The 23,833-nt window shown below is 31.7% G+C and overlaps 1 protein-coding gene across 1 annotated transcript in view; it reads left to right on the top strand.

Annotated features, from left to right (window-relative positions):
* The window catches only part of LOC143243912 (carbonic anhydrase 6-like), a 59,137-nt gene extending 39,046 nt beyond the window's left edge, over positions 1 to 20,091 (top strand). The window contains exons 2-7 of the mRNA XM_076487690.1: positions 2,772 to 2,822; positions 6,292 to 6,459; positions 7,003 to 7,153; positions 8,870 to 8,959; positions 13,757 to 13,980; positions 18,696 to 20,091. Of these exons, the coding sequence (XP_076343805.1) occupies positions 2,772 to 2,822; positions 6,292 to 6,459; positions 7,003 to 7,153; positions 8,870 to 8,959; position 13,757 (461 nt within the window). The 3' untranslated portion in view covers positions 13,758 to 13,980; positions 18,696 to 20,091. The remainder of the gene's footprint in view (positions 1 to 2,771; positions 2,823 to 6,291; positions 6,460 to 7,002; positions 7,154 to 8,869; positions 8,960 to 13,756; positions 13,981 to 18,695) is intronic.
* The last annotated feature ends 3,742 nt before the right edge of the window (positions 20,092 to 23,833 follow it).

Below are 23,833 nucleotides of genomic sequence, written 5' to 3'. Positions count from 1 at the left end.
ATCGTCGATAAAATATTCAGTTCTAGACCAAATATAAGACTTTGTATGTCTGCAGATTTGTAAAACTGTTGTATATAATCCATCATTTGTAATAACCGTTATTATAAATTATGTTGTTTTTGTTTATGTATTTATATTAAAAATAAAAATCTGTTCTCAATCTTATTGGCAAATATCATAAACTTAATATATATTAACATTTAATTAACTTCTAAATAAAATTAAAATTGCCGGTTATTTGAAATAGTAATTCGTAACGAACGAAACATAATAAACCGGAGAGTCGTCTGAAATAAATTATAAAACGTAACATAATACTGAAAACTTTACAGAATATTCGAATGTGTTGTGGAAAGATCTCAACAACGATAAAATAACCATTACGAATGACATTAATCATAATCTAGAGCGATACGAGCGGTTTAAATGAAAGAGTATGTTAAACGAATATCAAAACATAGACCTGACTGAATATCGTCTTACCTGAAAAGAATTTATATTCCTATATGTGTTGTTAGTTACAGCGACAGTTTATTGTGTTTGTATGGATAAAACATTACTTTCCACAGCAACCACAGAATGATGTATTTCGTAATACCCTTAGACGTCTGGATTTCTTATGGAAATCACCATTATTGTTATTACGAAGTCGTACGCTTGAAGCTTGCGAGGTTTAAGCACATTACTACAATGTTTTTTAACATTTCTGTAACTGGAGACTAAACTCCAGTTTAGAGGAGATTGGTAAAACGTGTAGCAAACGTCTGCTTACCTTCTGAGATGGATGGAAATGAAGAGATATTACTCACAATTCAGAGTATTTATCCCCTGATAAAACTGTTGTGATTAGGAACATTTAAGACTGTAAGATTATTTAACAGCTATACTTTCTGTTATAATTAATACGTTTTACAAAATCTCGTGATCACAACACGGAAAGTGGAAAATTAAGCTGCCTATTTGTTTTTATCATTCATTGCCAATGAGGTCCGTGTGTTTTACGTTATTGACTAGTTTTATGTTTGTTGCCAGTTATGACAATAAAATAAGTACGAAATCACTAATTTTTCTTACCAGAAGATAAGAAGAATGTTAACGGACTTACAACGCTAAAATTCAAGGTTCAATTTCCTCACAATAAACCAAGCGCTTATTTTCTATTGTATACTTTCGCGCTAAAAATAAACAAAGAACCAATTAATTTTATATAAAAATAACTAGTAAAACTATAATTATCTTTGTGTGTTCTAGCAGCCTTCCGTAAAGTTTCATATCTTAATAAGCAAATTTCCTGAATGAATAAACAGAATAAAGTCACTTTTAAAAACGAAAAGCAACCGAAGAAGGTTTGTTGCGGTTTTAGCTAGGGTGTGTTTCAATAAAAAACCTTATGCCATTTACTGACCATTCATACTTTACATTTCTGTCAGTATACAATAAAATAAAATCAGTGATAGATGAAACTTTATAAAACCATAGTAACTATGGTAATTTTTTAAAGTGATGTGTTTCTTATAATGAACTTGTCGTATCTGTAAAACTTTTAATTTCAAAAGAATTAACGTTAGGATTTTTAGTAAACAATATAATGATCTAAATCAGTTTCAGTTTGTGGCATGACTACTAAACATTATCATGACCGCATAACTCTTTTTTGAATGGTGCAGTGTGTTTCCCGTCCTGAGAAATTTTAATTTTTTTTTTTAATTTGCCCCACTGCTCCAGTGTGTTTTGTGTTTTTTAAGGAATGTTATATGACCATGTTTTGAACAAACGTGTTTCAATCAAGACATTAAACATACCGTATTTTAATACAGCTTCAGTTTTCTCGCTAAAAGCATTAACTGTTCACGAGTAGGAAGACTTTACTTCCACTTATCCTTCCAAATGAAACCCACATTGTTACTTAATATGTACTTTGTTGCAGAATTGTACTATTGTTTATTCACGAGGTATGGATCTTCAAAACGCTTCCGAATTTTCTTAATACTTTCAATGTGAAATCAAAAAAGAAACCTTAAGTATTGTTTTGAAATATCACAATAAAAGAATTATTGCTTATTTTATAGTAGATTGGATATTGGTATTAGGCTTAACTACTTAATACTAATGCTAATGTATAAACATGAAGCATTAGTTATTACAAAACTTTTCCAGCTTAAACAGATCATCCATATCGCAAAAATTAAACTAAGCCTAAAATTTCTAGAATTCATTCACTTCATTATAATTTCAACATAAATAGTTGAATGCTTTATCTCGTGAATTTAACATTAGCCAGCATGGTATTCATTCACAATTCAGCTGGTTCATTCAAGCTATGTAGTAATGGTCTTATGATGAAATGTTAAAATATTCCTGAAGAATAAATCGTAGTGGACTTACTAAATCCTAAAGTTAAAGAAACTGCAAAATTCAAAATCATATGTGTTAAAAAGCAAAACACGAAGGCACCCCCAGTAGCACAGCAATATGTCTGCAGACTTACAACGCTTGAAGTCCCCGCTGGGACAGCGGTAAATCTACGGACTTACAATGCTAAAATCAAAGGTTTGATTCCCCTCTGTCGAAACAGCAAATAGCCCTATGTGGCTGTACTACAAAAAAAACAAACACATAACGCCAGAAACCAGATTTCGATATTTGTGGCGGGCGGATATTTCTGTAGCTTTGTGGCTAATTTTAAACAAACAAAAATAAAATAAATCTGTTCGATTTATCCCTGAATATAAAAATTGCGCATAAAATTAATTTATTATTTTAATTTTCAGGTGTAGTGACTGGTGAAGGTGATTTTCATTGGAATTATCATGGAGGTGCAGGTAATAATAAAAATTAATGTATTTTAACAGCATTGTGATAGGAGATTAAGGTTTCGGTCAAAGAAAATAACTCAAAGATCAAACAGTTCATTCCGTTTATTTGTTGTTAGTTTTTCATTGCATTTATTATAAAACATGATTAACTTCAGTGTTTTCTACCAAACAACTAGAAGCTTTTTATAAAAAGTGAACTAGGAGTCATTATATTTTTTCGTGATATTTTGTAGAAATATTTGGTTAATGCAACGAAACAAATTTTTCAAACTTGATTCAGCTCTGATAAATAGATGAAACAAACTGAATTGTAATATCACATTCAATTTTAGTTGAGCCTAGAGTACAGGAAACAAGCAATGTAACACAACGATAATAAAATAATAGAAATGTAGAGCGAGAAGAGAAGACACACATCCACCCATCAGCCTATTAAGGAAAAATGACAAAATCTACAATTTACAAAACTCTTTGTTTTTTTCACTGCTGGTTTGCATTATTTTGTTATTGTTATTTTTAATTAGTTACTATGACATATTTATTGCCTGCTCTACATGAAATAACCAGGCGTCCAGAAAGTTCTGAAGACGACAGACTTTGGAAGTGTCATCCTTGTGTGTTTTTTCTCTACTACAGGCAGCTGTCGCGCATTCCACTTTACTCATTGTGAATATTCTGTCTAAACAAGCTATCAAAGATTAACCATAGTGTATTTTTAGTTATTAATTTTTATTTGTTCTATCAAAATTACGTATTTTTAAGTTATCATTTTTAATTCGAGTTATTTCTTTATTTTCACCTTGAAAAACATCTCAGTACGTTTAATGGTACTTAACATTACTAATTAGTAATTAGTAACTAACTGGCTAATTACTAATTAGTAATGTTAAGTACTAATTAAACGTATAAAAAACACCTTGAACTACTACTATGATGAAGACAACTTCAGTAAAGTGTTTGGCCATAATTAGTTTGTTATGATTAATAAAAAGTTCGTAATTTGTGTTTTGTTCACTTGTACTCAACACTGTGCTCTCCTTAAATAGCAGTGCAAAATAGGGCTCTTCAAAACATTTAAAGTATTATTCCATAAAATATATGGACTTGTTATATTGTATATTAATTAATAAATTTTAAAATTATTCTAAAAGTATTTATGAAAACAATCATTAAATTGTATCTTGACAACTTATGTTAGGAAATAATTGAGAAAAGACGATTTCTGGAAGTAATTTATAAAAAAACTGAAAGTAACCAGTAACGAGGATAGAAGTATTTAAATTAGTTTAATTAAAAGTGTTAAGAACGTATTGGAGTTCTCAGCTTTTAAATCCACCGATCAACCCAATTTTCATACATACATTGATAATATTTTATATAATTTATTTACAATCAAACTACATAAAAATGATTTTATCACTACGTTCCAAAATATAATTTTTATATATATTTAATTTTAAAATAACTATGCATACTTCCATGAAACATAAGACCATAGCAAACATTGAAAAAAAAACAACATATATTTATATACCTAAGTCATTACTAAACAAAAGTCTGTGTGTTCTCACTCATACTTAGCGAACCATTAGACCAAAGTTATCAAACTAAGCATATGTCCATACCCCCCACCACGCATAGGAGGACAATGATTGAATCTGAATCAGTGTGTTGTGTCTGTTTATAACTAACAACCCGTTGGACTGATTGTTACAAAATCTGTCATGTACCTTTAAGGAAGCGACATAGGAGTCGCCGTTATTATCCTCTGAGGCCACTATTCTTCCCATACGTTGAAGAAATACGTCAGTTGATTATATATAAGCATTCGTAATAGAAATTGAGATATTTTATTACAAAACCTAAGAGTTTTTACTTGTCACTGCTCTTAACGTCTAGCTATTTCAAAAAGCAAGTGCTACACTTATTATTTCAATTTTAAATAAATTTTAAATTTATTAATAGAAATCTGATGAAAAATTACAAACTTACCTCCAAAAATACTCAATCGTATTTTAGCAAAAGTAAGTGTATTATGAGAATGTGAAAACAAATGACTTAATTATCTCTCTGGGAGTTTTCTAGTAAAGTCTTTATTGTCTCAGATTTTTTTTTAGCTGCGGCACAGTGGTTCTATAGCCATGGTGGGCAAGAGCAAAGATATTCCACTGTGTAGTTTTGTGCTTAACTTTGAAACAAAGAAAGATATTTATGTAAACCGTTTTGGTGTTGATGTTTAATAATTGTTGTAATTACAATGAAACTGACCAATACTTTGAACAAATACTTAACCACATATGTTCTTCCATCATTATTCACTAACATTTTTGGAAAAAACTGCAGGTAAGTGTACTAACACACAAGAATCTCATGTTGTGTGGGCTTTATTATATAAATCAGTTTAAACTTTTTTCAGCTTTTATCTAACAAATCATTTCGAATTAGAACCTTTTAGTCACTATTAGTTTCATTTACAGTTTTATAAACCATACCTTTACAAAGTAATTTATTCAATAACACAGTGAAATTATATCTTCTTTAAAGTCACTAACTCGTAAGTTGAAGTGTTATAACTTTATATCTTAAAGAATCGTGCGTTCGGATAATTTTAAATTTTGAACAAATGTCGTTAATTAATTTCCTTATATAAATAAAAAAAATATTTTAAAAAGTCGTTAAGCACAAAGCTACATCATGAGTTATTTCGCTGTGCCACTACAGTTATCGAAACCAGGTTTTTAGCATTGAAAACATAGTATTCAAACTTCCTGTTAGCCCCTGCTGTCCCTCAAAATAATAGTTAAGTTTAATTTTCTATAAAACAGATGAATATTTACATATTTTCCTAATGTTTCGATTAAATTGTAAATATGACACTTATATCTTTTTATCAGAATAACTTTAACCACAACATATGAAAAAAAACTCAGAATTTTTAAAACACTATTTTATTAATTAAGTATTTTCAATAGTTTTTATTATATCAAAAAATCATCAAAATGTTCCTGCACTTAATTCGATGATTTTAACACATTTTTATTCTCTGATGGTTCAACGATAAGTAGCAGACTTACAACGCTAAATTCTGGGGCTCATTTTCGTACTAGACAGAGACAAGTGGCTCTTTGTAAATATATCTTCACACTTAAAAGAATCAATAATAACGTTTTATTTCTTGTTAAACTGGCATCCACAGTGACATAAGGACGACCTATATTTTTTATATATGATATGCTAACTTATCTTCATTCTTATTTCAATAATTCAGCATTCCTTGTACAAACATCCTGAGCACTTCGATCAACTTCTTGTACAAACATCCTGATAATCAATTCATTTCCTCTTGTTTCTCCTTCCGTTAATGTTTTACTTCAGTGAGTATCGTGAGTGTTATAATGAATACAACGCAATAATTTATTAAATGCTATGTCTAAATCACAAAGTAATTATAACACGTTTCTAATTGTGTGGGCAGCATTTAACAAGTGGGCTGCTGTATCCAAGTTTTGCAGCAGCAACAAGCAGTCGCCCATCAACATCGAGAAGTCCAGGGCAAAAAAGAACAGTCAGCTGGGAAAGATATCATTTATTGGATACGACAGCCCTCTACAAAGTGCTATGATTAAAAACAATGGACATACTGGTAAGTTTTGAATCTTGTAGCATATGAAGTACTTAGTGTAATGAAATAAATAACTTTAGAACTGATTAACATTCTTATACTCTCAAAATAATGTACATATACCTGCTTGTAAGGAGACTACGTAGCCTAATGGTTCGTAATTTGGATTCATGAAGTTGAGAGTTTGAAGTTTGCTCTTACCTAGTGCCCCCATTTAAATAGCACCCGCGTTGGGTAAAACACAAATAATCCATTTTGTAGCTTTTTGCTTAACTTCAAACAAACTCTGACCTAGTTGTTATGTCCTTGAGCTAGACACATTACTTGTTTCAATTTATCGTAAAGCACACACTAGCACCGAACTGGGTTAACCTGCTGATGGTCTGACATCCCATCTGGATGGAGTGTATCACCATTCACTCGTAGACTCAATAGGGCAGGAAGTATTAATTTTTATTAATTAACGTTAAAGTTTCTCATGCACGCACACACACACATATATATATTATTTTAAGCCCAACTTTACTGAAACTAAAGGTGTTCTCATTAACTATGATTTTACAGCACAGGTCACTATAACTGAAACCAAAATCCAGCGATTGAAGCTGGCGGACTGGGGAACAGGTATAAATTCCTACAACTTCACTTTCACTGGGGCAAATCCGATAGCAGGGGCTCAGAGCACACGATTAATGGAAAAGAGTATCCTATGGAGGTAAGTTTGTGAATGTAACAATGTTTTATTGTAGCATGATAAAATGCCATACTGTAGAGATAATTGTATGGGTAGTACCACGTGAAATTAACACGTTGAAAAGCAGTTGCAAAAATAATTTCCTGCGAAGGTAGGTATTAACATTATATTATGAAGGTAGGCATTAATATTACATTATGAAGGTAAACATTAATATTACATTACGGAGGTAGGCAGTAATATTACATAATGAAGATAAGCAGTAAAGCTAGGCATTAATATTACATTATGAAGGTAAACATTAATATTACATAATGAAGGGAGGCATTAATATTACATAATGAAGGTAAGCATTAATATTACATTAAGGAGGTAGGCAGTAATATTACATGAGAGAAGATTCATTAAAGCAGAAAAATAACCATACTCGCACGTAGTTTTCTTTTTATTTGCATCAACTTCACTTATGTTATACCTATAATCTTGTTAGGAATTCACTCACACCAATGTAAGTGTAACAACTTGTTGTTTAACGCTAGAAATCAATAACTGTGTGCGTTTTTTGTACAGCAAAGCCACAAAGGGCTATCTGCTCAGCCCACCGAGGGGAATCGAATCCCTGATTTTAGCGTTGTAAATCCGGAGACATACCGCTGTACTAGGGGGCAAAATCAATAACACATCGACTCTTAGTTCCTTATTGATAGCATGTTATCTTCTTACCCGTCTCTCTCGGTTTACGATTTCGTCTCTCACATGTGACTTGGGCTTCCCTCCTTGTTTCCATAGTTCTGGATACTTTCATTCAAAACCAACACGTGAGTATTGTCTCGTAGGGAAAGCTGGGGATTCGTTTCTCAATGGGAAAACGTATGAAAAGTTTCTTGAAAGGAAAGGTAGGATAAATTCTTCAGGAAAAAAGCGTGGTTGTTTCTTCTTTTTAAACGAAGTAGGTATTGTTAGTTTCTCACAGAAGAAATACATGGGTTTTTCTTCAAGTGCAAACAATAGATTGATCTTTGAAGGAAACACATATGGATAGTGTTTGTACGGAACAGATATAGCCAGTTTCCAATAAAAACAAGAAAATATTTTTCTGAAATTAAAATCTAGAGCTTCTACGTAGTTTTTTCGAAATAAAATAAGATTTTTTTCATCTCGAACAAGATATAGAGTGCGACATAGATATTTCCTAAATAACAAGATACCAAAACTTTCTTTGCATTATCAAACCTCTGACTAATTTTTAATGAGAGAAATTGTGAGTATAGATTTTGTACTGAACTGAAATGTGGATAATTTTATACTGCAATTTTAAAAAAACTGAGCATTACATCATTAAAGATACAGTTATTTTGTATATTAATGTATATGTAATTATTGCTCACACTTTATGTGACTAATGTTTACTGAAGCCTAAATCATGCCGCATGGATGTAGTAATATACAACTTTTCAGCCGCTTAATAAACACCTTTACACGTCAGAACCGGTTCTGATGCTATTTCGATAACGAAAACATTTGATTTAAAGTAATCTTTAAAATTGAAACTCGTATTTATTAAAGGATAGAATTATCCATGTTCTTTATTAATTAAATAGCGTATGGTATACTTGAAACTGACGAGTAAAAGCCCAAAATGCCTTGTGTGAAAAGGTAAAAGACGAAATATGATTTTGAATTGTCGTTGAACGTCGAAATTATAATTTGTAGATATTTTTTCAAATTTATTCATAGATGCATTTGGTGCACTATAACAACAAGTACAGTCCTTCCGACGCCGACAAGCACCACGATGGACTCGCTGTTCTCGGCGTTTTGTTTATGGTAAGGACAGCTCTCAAATATACTTTTATATATTATTTTCTTTATACATTTGCTATCGTTTTTATACTAAGAGAACAAATAAAATAAATAGTTTTTGTTGCGAAATGATGTACTCGAAATGTTTCACTGAGCACTTTGCAAATATGTCAGTTTTGTTGTATACCTAAGACATGAAATTCATAAAATCTTTTCAAAAGCATCCAAATTAAAACACAACTTTTTAGAATAGATGGGAGCAGGCCTAACAACAACCACAAAATAAAGCTTGCTGTTAGGTTGGATCAACGATAACTACCGGTAGTGTTTACATTTATTAACAATTGTTATTTTATAAGATTTACACACAGAATAGTCGTGGATTTGCTAAAGAAATTAACCTCTAATTGTTGCAAATTAATTTCAATTATTTCAAAATTGGAACACAAATAATGCCTTAAATGCTAATATTAAGTATAATCACCTTTGGTATTAATAATAGTTAGTCATCTTTTGGTATTGTGTTTGTCTATTTTTCAAAGTTTCTGATGTAAATTTGATTCATATCTTAGACTGTATCCAGAGGCCTTTTTTCAAATAGTTAGTCGATAATTCTGTTAAATATCGAAGCTAACAAATCCAAGACTTCTTCTAGATCTGAACTTTATGTCAGGTGTTTTATTTGGTGAAAAACTCTTGAAATGTTATTGTTTTATTGTCTTCTTGAAATATGAAATTCTACTCAATTAGTTTCTTTCAATAAGAAATTATAAGACAACGAACTAATATTTTATGCAATTTTCACATTTGAAGCAATAACAAAATCATTTACAGCTATTACGCCTCATACCACCTGTATGCTTGACTTTTCATATATTGCACTTCTGCGATCTTTCAGTGACTCTGGTGATCATTTACACTGTCATTTGAAACCAAAAAGCTCCAATTTCGGGACCTGGCATGGGCAGGTGATTAAAGCACTCGATTCGTAATTTGAGGGTCGAGGGTTTGAGTCCCTGTCATACCAACATGCTCGCCCTTTTAACCGTGGGGGCGTTATAATGTTACAGTATATTCAAGTATTGGTTGGTAAAAGAGTAGCTCAAGAGGTGGTGGTGGGTGGTAATGATTAGCTGCCTTTTCACTAGTCTTTCATTGCTAAATTAAAGACGGCTAGGGCAGATAGCCCTCTTGTAGCTTTGCACGAAATTCAAAACAAACCAAATCAAATTTCGGCTTGTCTGTCCAAAGCACTTTGTGCCGTTGTTCCAAACACCAATATGTATGTCTCCTCCAAATAGTCTCTTTACTGTATTATAGCTGCTCAATAAAGGCTTTCTGGTTAATACACTTTCCAAACATCTACATTTCTGTCGCGTTCCTGAAACTTTACCAGTACGTGAATTATTAAAATGAACCATAGGCTCCAATACGTGAATTATTTTGCAATAAAAAGTTGCAACATCTTAAAAACATGCCATGTAAAAATGGTGGAATCGAGTCCAACAACTTTAAATGTTATTTCTTTAAAATACCAACAATTTTACTTATTTGTTTAAATACCAACGTGAAAAGAAGAAAAACGTTCAATTTCAAAGAAAGCAAGTCGTAATTTTGTTCCAGGTAACCTGAAGAAAATAAATATATTAGTAGTACACCGGTAAGTCTACGGAGTTACTACGCTAAAATCAGGAGTTCGATTCCCCTCTGTAGATTCAGCACATAGCCCAATGTGGCTTTGCTATAAGAAAATACACACACTTGGAATAGATTATATGCTGAAGCTCGTTTTATTTTTAGAAAACGTACTGTAGTAATAAATAACCTAATTCTTATTATTTCACTACATTGGAAAAGTAGTTCTGCTCCAGAAGAATGTCGTCGGTATTTGGGTAATAAAAGTTCATACCCTGGAGGCTCAGGTTCTCTATGACCTCTTCCTCCTCCCCGTACTTATGTTTTTGACGAATTTTATAACTGTGGAACTGAATATTATTTTGATCCTTTTCAGGGCAATGTCCATGTATTGTGGCTCATTTACTGTGATTATTTTATTCTATTAGCAGAAATGTCAAGTTTGTTGGTGGCATTTGTTTTTAATTGTTTAGTACATATATATATATATAGTAGAAAGATATTTTATTATTATTATTATTATTATTATATTTTTTATTTTTTGTTATTTTTTTATTATTTAAAATTTATATATTTTTTATATGGTTGTGGCTGCTATTGTTGGTGTTGCGGCACTTTTCTAGACTGCCACATCATCTGCGAACTGTGAAGAGAATCCATGATTTGGATCCCTCAGTGGCATATTGTTTACATACATGATGAAGAGTATAGGGCTAACCACCCCTCCCTGAGGGACACCAGCTTCAGGAGTAAAGTATTCAGAAAATGTTCCTTCAACATTTACTCTACACTTTCTATTTTCCAAAAAGTTAGATAACCAGCGAATAATTCCTCACGGTAGTTCCATTTCATTCATTCGGAACCTTAGACCATCGTGCCATACAGTGTCGAATGCTTTCTCGATATCAAGGAAGCAAGCGACAGTACATTCTTTTTTATTGAAGCTATCTATTATGGTTTCTGTTAATCTGATTAGGTGGTCTGTCGTTTGTCTAAATTCCCTGAATCCATTTTGTTCTTTTGGTAATTTTGATGTTATCTCCAAGAATGTGGAGAGTCTATTACTGATTATTCTTTCAAGAATTTTGCCTACACAGCTGGTCAGGCTGATTGGTCGGTAGCTATTAGGTTTATTCGCTGGCTTTCCTTCCTTATGGAACATTAATATATTTGCAAGCTTCCAAGAAACTGGGATGTATCCTGAGGATAGAGATAAGTTAAAAAGTGAATTTAGGTGGTCAAACAATTTCGAAGTGCCCTTTTTTAGAAGGATAGCTTGTATTTCATCTTCACTTGGTGCTTTGTTTTTTGTGTTTTTTATTGCTTCGAGTAATTCTTGAAGGGATATTTCATTTGTTACTAATGTGCTTGCATAATCGGTATCGGAACTTGTATTTGTATCAGTTATGCTTATTGGAAAAATTGGTTCAAATTGATGTTTATTGTTTAATATGTGATTAGTGACTTTATTGTAGAAATATGTATTCATATCTGGATCAGTGTGAGTTTTAAAAGTATTTTGAAGTTGATCTTTGAAAGCTTCGGCTATTTCTTTATTTGTGTGTGCTATAGTGTTATTATGTTCAAGTGGAGGATATTTCTTTGTGTTTGTGTTTTCATTTGTTCCGCTCCAGAACACACGTTAGGATTTGGTTTGAATTTTGCGCCAAGCTACACGAGGGCTACCTGCGCTGGCCGTTCCTGATTTAGCAGCGTAAATCTAGAGGGAAGGCAACTAATCAGTGGTGAATTGAATGATAATTAAACTTCATGTTTGTTTATAGTATTTCAAATAGCTTTTCTGTCAAATAATTGAAAATAATAAACTGGTAGCATTAATACTACTTATTGTTCAAATATACAGTCTATTTAGTGAGAAAAGGAGAGCTCTAAATACAATACGTAGGTATGTGTTTTTGTTCTGTACAAAATTTGTGGTATTGTAAATTTCGTCAATACTTCCACAAAGTGGAAGAAAGCTCATATGGTAGTTAAATGTAAGTCATCTATGTTTACCCAGTGACATATTAATCAGCACTATATTCCTATAACTAGTTCCTTAAATCATGTGAATATAACAGTGTGCAAGATGACACAAAGATCTGTATGTTCCGGATGTGATACGCTGTGCTTTTGTTGGTATAGTAAGTTCTGTGTTAGGGAGAGACTGTAGTCAACAATGCCACTTTCTTGGTGGATCAAAGTGAATGTAACGTACATTTTCGCGCGAGACGTGTTTACTTTCAGTATTTTGCATTCTCAATGTCTTTGTCTCTATTTCAACTAGTGCTTGCGTAATTTACCTGTAACAACTACAGTGTTTTCATACACGATCTGATGTTCAATATTCCCAAGCGTATTAATGCTCAGTTTTGTGTCTAGTATTATTTTTTTTACTATAGTAATTAATCATCGTTTTATTACGTGCTTAATCACTAACACACTTAATGTATATCTTCGATTATTTCAATAGTTCTGACCTGTGTATTTAATTTACATTATGCAGTACAACAGTGAAAGTGTTGGAAATATTACCTATGTCGTTAGAGCTAATTCCTAATAATGAATTCATTTAACAAATTAAGCTATTCTTGACAATTTCTGTTATGAATACCTGTAATTAAAAACCAACAGAAACCTGTGGAATGGATTATAGATTATTTTAACTGACTGTGAAAATAAAATATACTATCATCTAAATTCAGAAGTGTATGTGAAATTATTATTTTAATTAATATTTATTTAAAATGTTATATAACTTTGTACCCTGTACTTTTATTCTCTGTATGATTTCCAGGGTCTACGGAGTTACAACACTAAAATCAGAGGTTCGATTTCCCTCGGTGGACTCAGCAGATAGTCCGATGTGGCTTTGCTATAAGAAAACATACACACACACATATACACATGATTTCCAAAAATGAAGTAGTCTATTTTACGAGAATGTTGAAGTCGCCACAAAGAAAAGGAAATCCAGCCAATACACACTTATGATCAAAATGGTGTCTTGTTTAAGCACAAAAAATCTTTGTTGTGTTTAAAAAAACATTATTTGCATATAATAACCTTCAGAAAACGATTCAATCAGTGAATTAAAACATGTGCAAAATTGAATAATATTTTTATTTTTAAACAAAGGCATAGTTCTGTCTCATAGGTATAAGTATAGTTTGATCTGATTTATAGATCTCTAAAGAAGACAACCAGAACCTTTCCGCAATTATTGATAAGTTGTCGAGCATTCAGTACAAAAATTCTGAAGTCAATCTGGATAAAGGATTAAAGTTGAAATCATTACTTCCGGATACATTCCCGTATTTCCGATACTCAGGCTCGCTTACCACGCCCCTTGCAGCGAAGTAGTCACGTGGACAGTGTTTGTTGATACTGTAGAAATCAGTACTGCACAGGTAAGCAAACATAAATAAAAATATTGTGTTTGATATCGAATGCTTAGTGTAGTCTTTATTCCAAAGTAATATTGTAAATTTTCAAAACATTTCCGCATTTCACTATTGTCTAGTTAAATAGTTATATTATCTAAGCCATTTATCTAATTAAGCAAAACGAAGAACTAAAAATATAGAAAATGTTAATATTTAATTTATGATTAGCATCAGATAATCGGAAGAATGCAGAAAGCATACGTACAGACGTCAGTTAGAGTTTGTGTTTAGCCTCTGTAAACTATGGTCTTGTTTATAAGGAGATTTAATGACAGATTATAAGAACGATTTGCATATACGAGTAAAATAGTGTGTTATCAAAGATGCGAACCGTGATGCTACAAACAGCTTGCCTAGCACCTATAATTATTTGGTTATTGGAAAATTATTGATCGGCTAACAGTGCAATGCCTTGTGAGTGGAGAATTGTCGCAGTTTTGTGCACCACATGTATGACCGCCGCAAAGTTAGCGTATAGCTGGTTGGTTGATCAGAAAAACAAAACCCACTCAGTGCATAACAACAAGCTGCAAATCCTAAATCGTTGTACATAAGTTGCTTCTCAGTCACATTAGTGATGGAAAACAAACACAGGAAACTACGCAAGGGTTTTTATAATATTGGTACTGCAATTTACCATTGACCACAAGGTGATAATGGCTTTTCAACACTATACAGAAAATGCAAAAAAGTCTATCATCACACTTTTTGGTTGCTGCATATTTTCAGTTGAGAAATGTAAGCTTCGCGAAATGCAAGTGTACAGTAAAGGTGAATTGATGTGTCTGAGGATAACGTAGTGATACTAATTATCCACGGGTTTTCGAACAACTTTATTGTAAAGACCAATAAACCTCCATACATTACTGAATAACTCCGAATTCTTGCACAGTTTAACCTGTTCAGTACCGTAGACGAGATAACTCGTCCAAGCCGATCGGTAATACAGTGCCACGGACAAGTTAATTCGTTCTCAATAATACCTAACTTCAACGCTAGATGTCAGCACCATACATACATTTGATCTACTTACAAATTGTTTCACTTTCGATCCAAAATGGCGTCACGAAAAGAGTTACAAAATAAAGAAGCGTTAGAGTTGTATTTTGAACTTAGTTCGGAGTTGCCGTAGCAGCTGAAATACTTGGCAGTCAACAGGTTAATTTGCAACTCAACTCACTTTTATTTCTGTATCCATTACCGTTATTGAAGTGAGAAAATATTTTTATTGAAAGTTGTTTATTGACGGTGTTGTGAATATTAAGTAAAGTGATGTTACCAGTCGCACAAGTGATATGAACGTTTACAGTTCATGTACAGTCATGTGAAAAAGTTAGCACACCCTATGAAAGTCTGTGTATTTTTGTAACATTTTTGGATATATAGATATTTAATCTCAATTTTAACAATACTGAGAGATTATAGGATTATAACCAAACAATTAAAACTGAAGAAAAGACTTTTCAAGATCTTCTGTAAATGTAATTATACAAAAATGCATATTCTAACTCTTCATTATTGTATCCTAGATAAGAAATTTCCTCAACATCTAGCAATGCAATTAAAACAACGTTAAGCTGATTATGAAAAAAAAAACAGAACCTATTAGGAGAACATTTGCAAACTGCTGTTCTTGTTTTTTTAAAGATGTTTCTAGTTTATTACCTTGACAATGGTTTTGACTTGGTGGTAGTTTAAAGCGGTATTGGTTGTTAAGAACAAAGCTATACAATAGGCTATCTCTGCTCTGTCCACCAAGAGTATCGAAACAAGATTTTGAGCGTTGAAAGTTTACAGACTTACCACCATTAGAGGTGGGCAGGTTTTGACGCAGTATTATTTCTTGATCCACTTGATTCGTGGCCCTCCTTTCTTCCAATTTTGTTAACAGCTGACTTTAATAGGTAATAAAAACAATGTCAACACTTTTTTTCAGATTCTATAAAAATAATATTAATTATATTGTGTAAAAGTACTTTAGGTAGATCACGAAATTGGGACATCTCAGATGACGAAGTGCATTACAATACACATTGTAGCCACGCTGCTCCAGTCTCAGTAACATTAGATAAAATGTGTTTTCCAAAGCTTTTAAAAGCTCTTAACTATTTGAGTATTTTATGTACTAACACTATGTCACAATACAAGGATGTGTCATCAGCTCATATAAGACAGCTTTGTCATGTCAAATACATGTTTTTGTGCATCAGTAATAGTTCGTTGGAACGTTTGATTTATCCCTGTATGATAATGTTGAACATTATTTGGATTTTTTATTAATTTCTTCGAACATTTTCATGTTTGAACGTTTGATAAGATCAAAGACGTATTGCATTTTAGAATTCAAAGTTGTTTTTGTTTTTCTTGAAGGCATTATTCTGCTAAATTCCTTTATAAAAAGCAGGAAACGTCCTCTTGGGTGACTGTTACAACTGTAGTAACTTTTTAAGTAAGCGACTTGAATAAGTTTTCTTGTTCATATTCATGCTCAGTCAATTGATTAACGCATGTTTTATTCGTATCGTTCCAATCTGGTTTTAGTCCATTTATTACGGGATATAGTGGTTCCAGTTGTTACATCACTTCCAGAATTATTTCAAGGTACATTTACTGCCATCTGATGATTGCTTCACATCTAGTTTTTGACCTACCTACTAATTTTGTGTTCCAGTGCATGATAACGTGAAGTCTAGTTGAAATATTTCTCAGATCTCCTTACTGGTAAGTTGTCTATTGCAAAACTTGTGCTAACACTAGTAAGCATAATTTGGTATGTCAAACACGTAAAATAAAAGAACTGTCATCCAGTGGTGCCAAATGCAGATTCCCTACTCCTTCTCTCTCAACGCTAGTAAACTGCAGTATGAATCCATATGTACCCTTTTTTCAGTTTTTCTGGCATAGCAATAAATAGCTTTGATTCAGACATTGTCTTCATTTTCCTATATATTAAACATAATTGTAATATACAAATTATTATAAACTTCGTGCTATCTGCCCGTCTTGACTTATTTTGATATAAATTAACGGCTTTAAGAAAATAAGAATTTTAAAAGTCTTTCTACCTAAAATTCTGACTTTATGTCAGCTATATTGAACTTTAAGAATATTATCATTACATTTCCCAGGTAGGATATGTATACATATATATTGAGGCATAAAATATTTTTTTAAAAATTAAGGATAAATTTTTTTTAAACTAGGAGTTTGCACACGTGTCATAAAGATTTTTACTACTTGTGGTATTGACAGTTTTTCTTGATATTCACAACACCCTGAATACAAATCATCTGAGCAGTCTTCCGGTAAAATGTTTTCACATTCAACCAATTCTAGTTTCTGGTTTAATATTTATTATTATATTTTATATTTATTGTTATATAAGGTATTAAAATAAAGTAAGTTTATTCGATAGGTTCTGAAAAGAACTCGTCTTCGACTTTCCAAGGAGCAACTTAAGTATCAAATTTCCGTTATCATTTGCGTAGTTGTCAAGGAGTTATGCCTGTTTGTTCAAACTTTTAAACACAGAGAAATCCTAATTCTAAGAAATATGGATAGAACGTCGTCTTGTGATTAATGTACTAAACTGTAAAGATGAAGGTTATTGGTCAACGTCTCATTCTTTAAAAATAACGCTTCACACTTTAGAACAATATATGTGTTATGAAAATGTGGATCAAATCCCAATATCCGATTAGAGTAGCGGTGAGAGTTCTTAATTAGTTATCTTCCTTCTAGTCTATCATTTGAATACTATGTATTGGTACCCTTGCGGCTTTGCTAGAGTTTCTAAAATAAACAATGTAGTGATTGATATATGTTTAACATGTTATGGTTGCAGGTAGTACAAGCTAAGAAATAGGCAGTATATATTTCGCGTGTCATAGTTACCATGTAAGTAATGAATAATCCATGTTTCATGTGTCATGGTTGTCAGCAGAGAAACAAAGTAATGAGTAATCCATGTTTCATATATCATGTTTAAAAATAAACAAAGTAACGGATAATCCATGTTTCGTGTTTTGTGGTTAGAAGTAAACAAATTAAGTATCGGGTAATTCATGTTTCGCTTTTTATGGTTTCAGGTAGTATTTCACACATTTCTATTGTGTAACGAGCATTTGTTCTCTAAACCTTTTAAACCCGAACAAAATATGTACTGGTATTTTGCTGAAGACAGTGTTTCCACAAATACTAACTCGTTTTCCATTTATCACAGGAACTCGCATATTTTCACCACTTTTCATCATTTTCTTATCTTTTTTTGTATATGTATACATGAATACCAAAAGCTCGATAACTGACGAATTTGCAAACTTTATATCCACATATTATTAATTTTAAAATTATATTTTTCACTTTATGTACAATTGTTTATATAATAATAATTCAGCAAAACCCTGTTTAGTGAACGTTCTTGTTTGGTTCACACCATATATTGGCATATTTATTATTAGCGTTGTCCTTTATTGTAATAATTAAGATAGGAGAACTAAATAGAATAAATCAAAATTGCAATCACTTCACGCCATCTGTCACAAAATTAATTAAATGAGGATATTTTTTTTCACTTATTGCTTACTTTTAGTCTTTAAGGTGCGAAAATATTTTGTTTGCCTTATTTTTCCCATTATTTTAAAAATCTTAATGAAGTAATTTATCTCTCTATATTTTAGCTGAAACAGTTTCGAAATTTGAAAGAAGGCATGCCAAATGAAGATTCTATGGCACTCGTGGACAATCATCGTCCGATTCAGAGTCTGAATCAGCGCTTTGTACACATCGCTAGTGGATTCAGCGATAACATCAATTCAGGTTCACATCATCTCACCTCCACTTTTGCTATTGTAATTACGTGTTTAATAACATTCTTACATATTTTAAAATAGATTATGATCATGTTCAGATATAACACACATGTTCAATGATGTTCGTTGTCAACTTATTATTTGAAGTAACGTAAAAATTTCGTTAATAGTAGAGGAGATGTGGTTTGTATTTGCATAATATCGTTCATATTTATTTTGTTGCTAGATGCCAGTTCGTGAATTGGTCTTAAGAAACGTTAGATAGAGAAATTATTTTTATTTCATAATAAATATGCGTACAGCACATGTATTCTCAGTATAATTTTGTACTTGAAATAATATGTGTGAATGCACCGTTAGAAGAATGTGAAGTTAGCTTTAGGGTTAACTCACGTTAGGCCCAATTCTTAGTTTACTGTTAGCGCTGTGTGGTATTTCTTTGAAAATTTAATACTACAAATGTTTGGTTTTATCTTTATACATATATATATTTAACCTTTCAGATAACGACGTGGTAATCTATGTAACTTTGTAGAGCGTAGAATATTTTTTATAAGCAAAGGAATTGTATTGTTTGTAGTTTACAAAAATTATATAAATGGAAACGTTCAAAGACAATAATAAACGTTTTATCCAAAATAACAGTCCTTTAAAGCATTAGATATACTACTTTAGATTTTCACAATGTAAAACGAATAAGTATTTTGTGTTCTCGTGTGAAAGCAAACATCTTGTGATTTATGAGTTCTACAAGCTTTAATTGTTATGAAGGACGAATGGTTGTCTGATTTGGTCACTTACTTTCCATTCGTGTACGTTGAAAAATGAGTAAAATGTAGGTTTATAGGGTTAGCATTACGAAAATTAGCAAAACGAAATTTACCATGATAAAATATACCTGAAAATATAATATTTTAGCTCTAGCTTAAATTCTTAAAGTGCTTTTACTGAAATATTTTAATTTATTTATAGGAAATATCTTTTGTTCGACTAAAGTAGAACTGACTTATTTAAGTTCGTATTTCTTTTAACTGATTTTGCTTTCATCAAAATACAAAACTTTAAATACTGTTGTTTAGGTTTTCTTATTTAGGGGTGGAGATAACTCCTCTTCCTGAATAATCACACTGAACATATAATTATCTAGACATGTGTAAGACAAAATGTGTAATTTCTCATTTTAGGTTAAATTGTACATGCAAGTTATATATTGTATATTATAACATTTTCTTATATTTTATTAAAACCACTTTTATTTATTAAAGCTGTACGTTGATTTATGAAATGCACATTTCGTTTTATTATACTCTATGTAATTTCTCATCTACTCGGTTTACAAATGTACATTACAATTTACAAACGTGAGAGATCATTTAATAAAATAAATGGACGAGTATAAATTATAAATGTACACTTAATAAATCAACAACTATATTTTTCAGCACATTTCTCAGTTTATAAATAGTGGTGACATGTATAAACTGAACAGCATACAGATTGCACAATTATGTTATAGCTTCTACCAAAAAACGTTTTTAAAAAGTTTCAGTTACCGTTCTGCTGTAGGTCATCAATTGGGTATCATCGTTGTTGATAGTGTCTTCAGCCTGTATAATAAGAGAACTCGAAAAGGGTGCGCCTGTTTTGCGAATTACTGAACACCAAGGTGGAATTTCTCATTTAAAGTGTATTAACTTAAATTGTAAACAGTTTTACCTGGCGCCACCTACAGATATTTCCACTCGTAGCTACACTTTGATCTTTTCTCGAGGATTTTCAGTTTTTTTGGTGAAAAGTAATATTTATTGCTGATTTCATTATCACAATATGATCATCAATCCAAGAAAAAAAATGGTCGTTCTGTTGATGGAAAATGTTACAGGATACATCAAATATATACCATTTTAAACTTTCAAAACCAGTTAAAAATAATATCTTCTTATATTCTGATACAAAACATCTTATAACAAAGGAAATTATTCACCAAAATATTGTTACTCAGTTATCATTGTTTTCAAAATTCGTACATTTTTTTCTAATATATAAAAGAAACGATATTTGGATTTAGCTTATTGTAGCAACAACAACTAAATTTTTGTCAGTACCGAACAAAGCATATTCTCAAAATCATTTTACATTCATAAAATACAATAAAGAAAAAAATATCATTAGAAATACAGTTTGACTTGTTTGTTTTTGTTTCAAAATTTGCACTAGATGTCCCTAATTTAGCAGGGATAGATTAGAGGAGAAAGAGCTAATCAACACCACTAACTCTTCGAATACTCTTTGCCAACGATTAGTGGAATTTTTCTCATCTTAATAACGTTCCAAGGCTGAAAGGGCGAGCATGTTCGGTGGTTGCATATATATAAAAACAACGTCCTTGAAATTGTGAACGGTCTTAAACAAAGGGATATTCCGAAAAGTTTGTGTTGTACTAAATGAAAAAAAAAATGTATGTGTGTGTGTTTATCAAAAATCCACATCGGACTCTCCGCTGTGTCTACCGAGGGGAATCGGACCAGTGATTTTAATATTGTAAATCCGATGACTTGCCTCTGTCGAAGAAGTGAAAAAAAACCACCAAATTCTAGATAGTCTTTTAATCACTTGAATTGTAGCTCGAAGCAAAGAAACGTCTTCGAAAGTTGTGCTGATTTCAAATATTCTGTTGCAAAAAGATTAATGTACATCAGACGCCCGTTTCGTATAAAGTTTGGTATTTTTGTTGAATGATTAATACTTTATTCTAAATCAATAAGTCTTAAAAACACGCATTTAACAACAAAATACTGTTTTGAAATAGACGTAATCATTAGCTACATATCAATACCGTTAACATCTTACCAGAAGGTGCGTCGTTAGGGGTGCATTGCTATGCCGCTTTCTCATAGATTGTAGTACAATTGCTCATCATTCGATAATTAATTAATTATATTATCCTAAAAAAAACGCTTAACACTATTTCATTTATAATTAGTTACTTAATGAATTTCTAATTAATTCGTTCTAAAAGGATGGTTAACACTAATTTATCAGTTAATTTCCTATTCTAGGACTTTTATCTTAGTCAACTGATTAAACATTTTAAATGATATAATAAAATGTCAAAAACAATATTTGACGTAACAGAATCATACACATTTACCACGCATACAATACTTATCTGTATGTTTAAACCCCATAGAAAAAGGCTATTATCATAAAATAATTAAAACGTATATTTTATACAATAACTTACATTGTCATAACACTTTTACTAGTTTGTAGCAGAATAATTTACGCATGTTAGTTTATCTTCTGTTTTACAATGGCTGAGTCATGGAAAAGGAAATTAAATGTCCTTACCATTTTATGTCCTAAAATGACGATACTTAATGAAAACTTATTCTTTTAATTATCAACCAAATGTTTACAGATTTTCACTTCCCACACACAACACATGTCTGTATCATAGACATCAGATACGGATTTATTAGTTTTATGATTTTGGAAATAACGTAGATTTATATGCGAGTTTCATGAGAGACAGTCTGAAAGTTGTGGTATTTTAAACATTAGCCATTAGTAACTCGTTCATTTAGCCGTTGGGATGATTATTAGTTATGTATGATTTATGAAATATTAAATATCCTACAGAAAATTGTTTGAACAAAGCTATGAACAGTTTAGAAATATATTTCATACTTTCACTAGTTTTGTGTACGTTTACCAGTGATAAATAGCTATATGGAAAATAGACGAATACAGTAAGTCAATCATTTATTATTTTTATTTCAGATAATTGACTTTAACATAATTAAATCTAGATGTTGATGACTTGTACTGTCACAGTATATTTGTTTAAATCTTACGGTAATAAAAGTGATTAACTATATGTGAAAGTCCATCTTCGTAAAACATGTATAAATTATTTTGCTACAAATTAGTAAAGGAGATATTGCATAATAAACGTTTTATTTACGATGTAAATTGTTGTATGAAGTATAAATTTTAATTTTTGTATGATATCAGATTGATTTAAACATATAGACATGTATTTTGTGCGTGGTAAATGTATATAACTGTGTGAAGTTAAATATTGATTTTGACATTTTATTATACCACTGAAAATCTTTACTCACTTGATGGAGTTCAGGCGTGTTTTTACTTTTTATTTTCAGCATCATACATTTCTTGCATAGTAAAGTAAAGTCCTATTCTCTGCAGTCTGTGTCATTAATTTCATCCAGGAATAAACAGTCCTTTTCAAGACTAAGTTTTTTATGGGTCTACACTTCTAACTACCATGTGTCGTGATAGCAAGAAGAAGAAACTTCGCCCAGTCAATTCTTCCCAGGCACAGACTCTATCATCCGCGGACCTCTTCGACACACTTGCCAACGCTCACATAACAATTAACTTCGACAAAGACCTAAACGAAGAATATGACACTTCTTCCAACTCATGTATCTCAGTTATCACTTAACATCTATTCCAGATCTAACAAGAAGAACAAACTAAAACAAGAGCAAGCCACGAATGGCACCAACTAGCGCCAAAGGAAACAATGCTAGGGATACTACACGAACCACTTGTCTACTATCAGCCATCATCGTAAAAGCTATTGCATCGTCTCTTAAACAACCCCAAGCTGCCACAGAGCTGCGCCGCATTTTTCACGTTGACTACTCTCTGGAGGCATCGTTATCAAGCAGCCCCGGGATTACTTGTTGAAACTATGGCCCAATGACGCCTTCAAAAAATGCTTTATCAAACCTCGCATCCAATCAAACCCACGAAAGCTGTTGTCATAAGCGGTATTTCTCTCAACGCCATACCAGGAAACTGAATATGAACTATGCTTCAAGGCTTACGAACTTGCTGTCTTCTCAAGAATCAGGTCAAACAGGTATTGGTGAATTAACATTTCTCTCGCACCTCAAACTTACCAACCCAAAGCAAGCTTCCTAAATCCTAGAATATGATATCATTCTGTGATTTTGCCTCCTGAAGGTTGAAGA

This window comes from Tachypleus tridentatus, chromosome 2 (assembly GCF_004210375.1).
Source record: "Tachypleus tridentatus isolate NWPU-2018 chromosome 2, ASM421037v1, whole genome shotgun sequence".
Classification (NCBI taxonomy): Eukaryota; Metazoa; Arthropoda; class Merostomata; order Xiphosura; family Limulidae; genus Tachypleus; species Tachypleus tridentatus.
The sequence above is the reverse complement of the archived record's forward strand: the minus strand, read 5'-3'. Positions and strand labels throughout refer to the sequence as shown.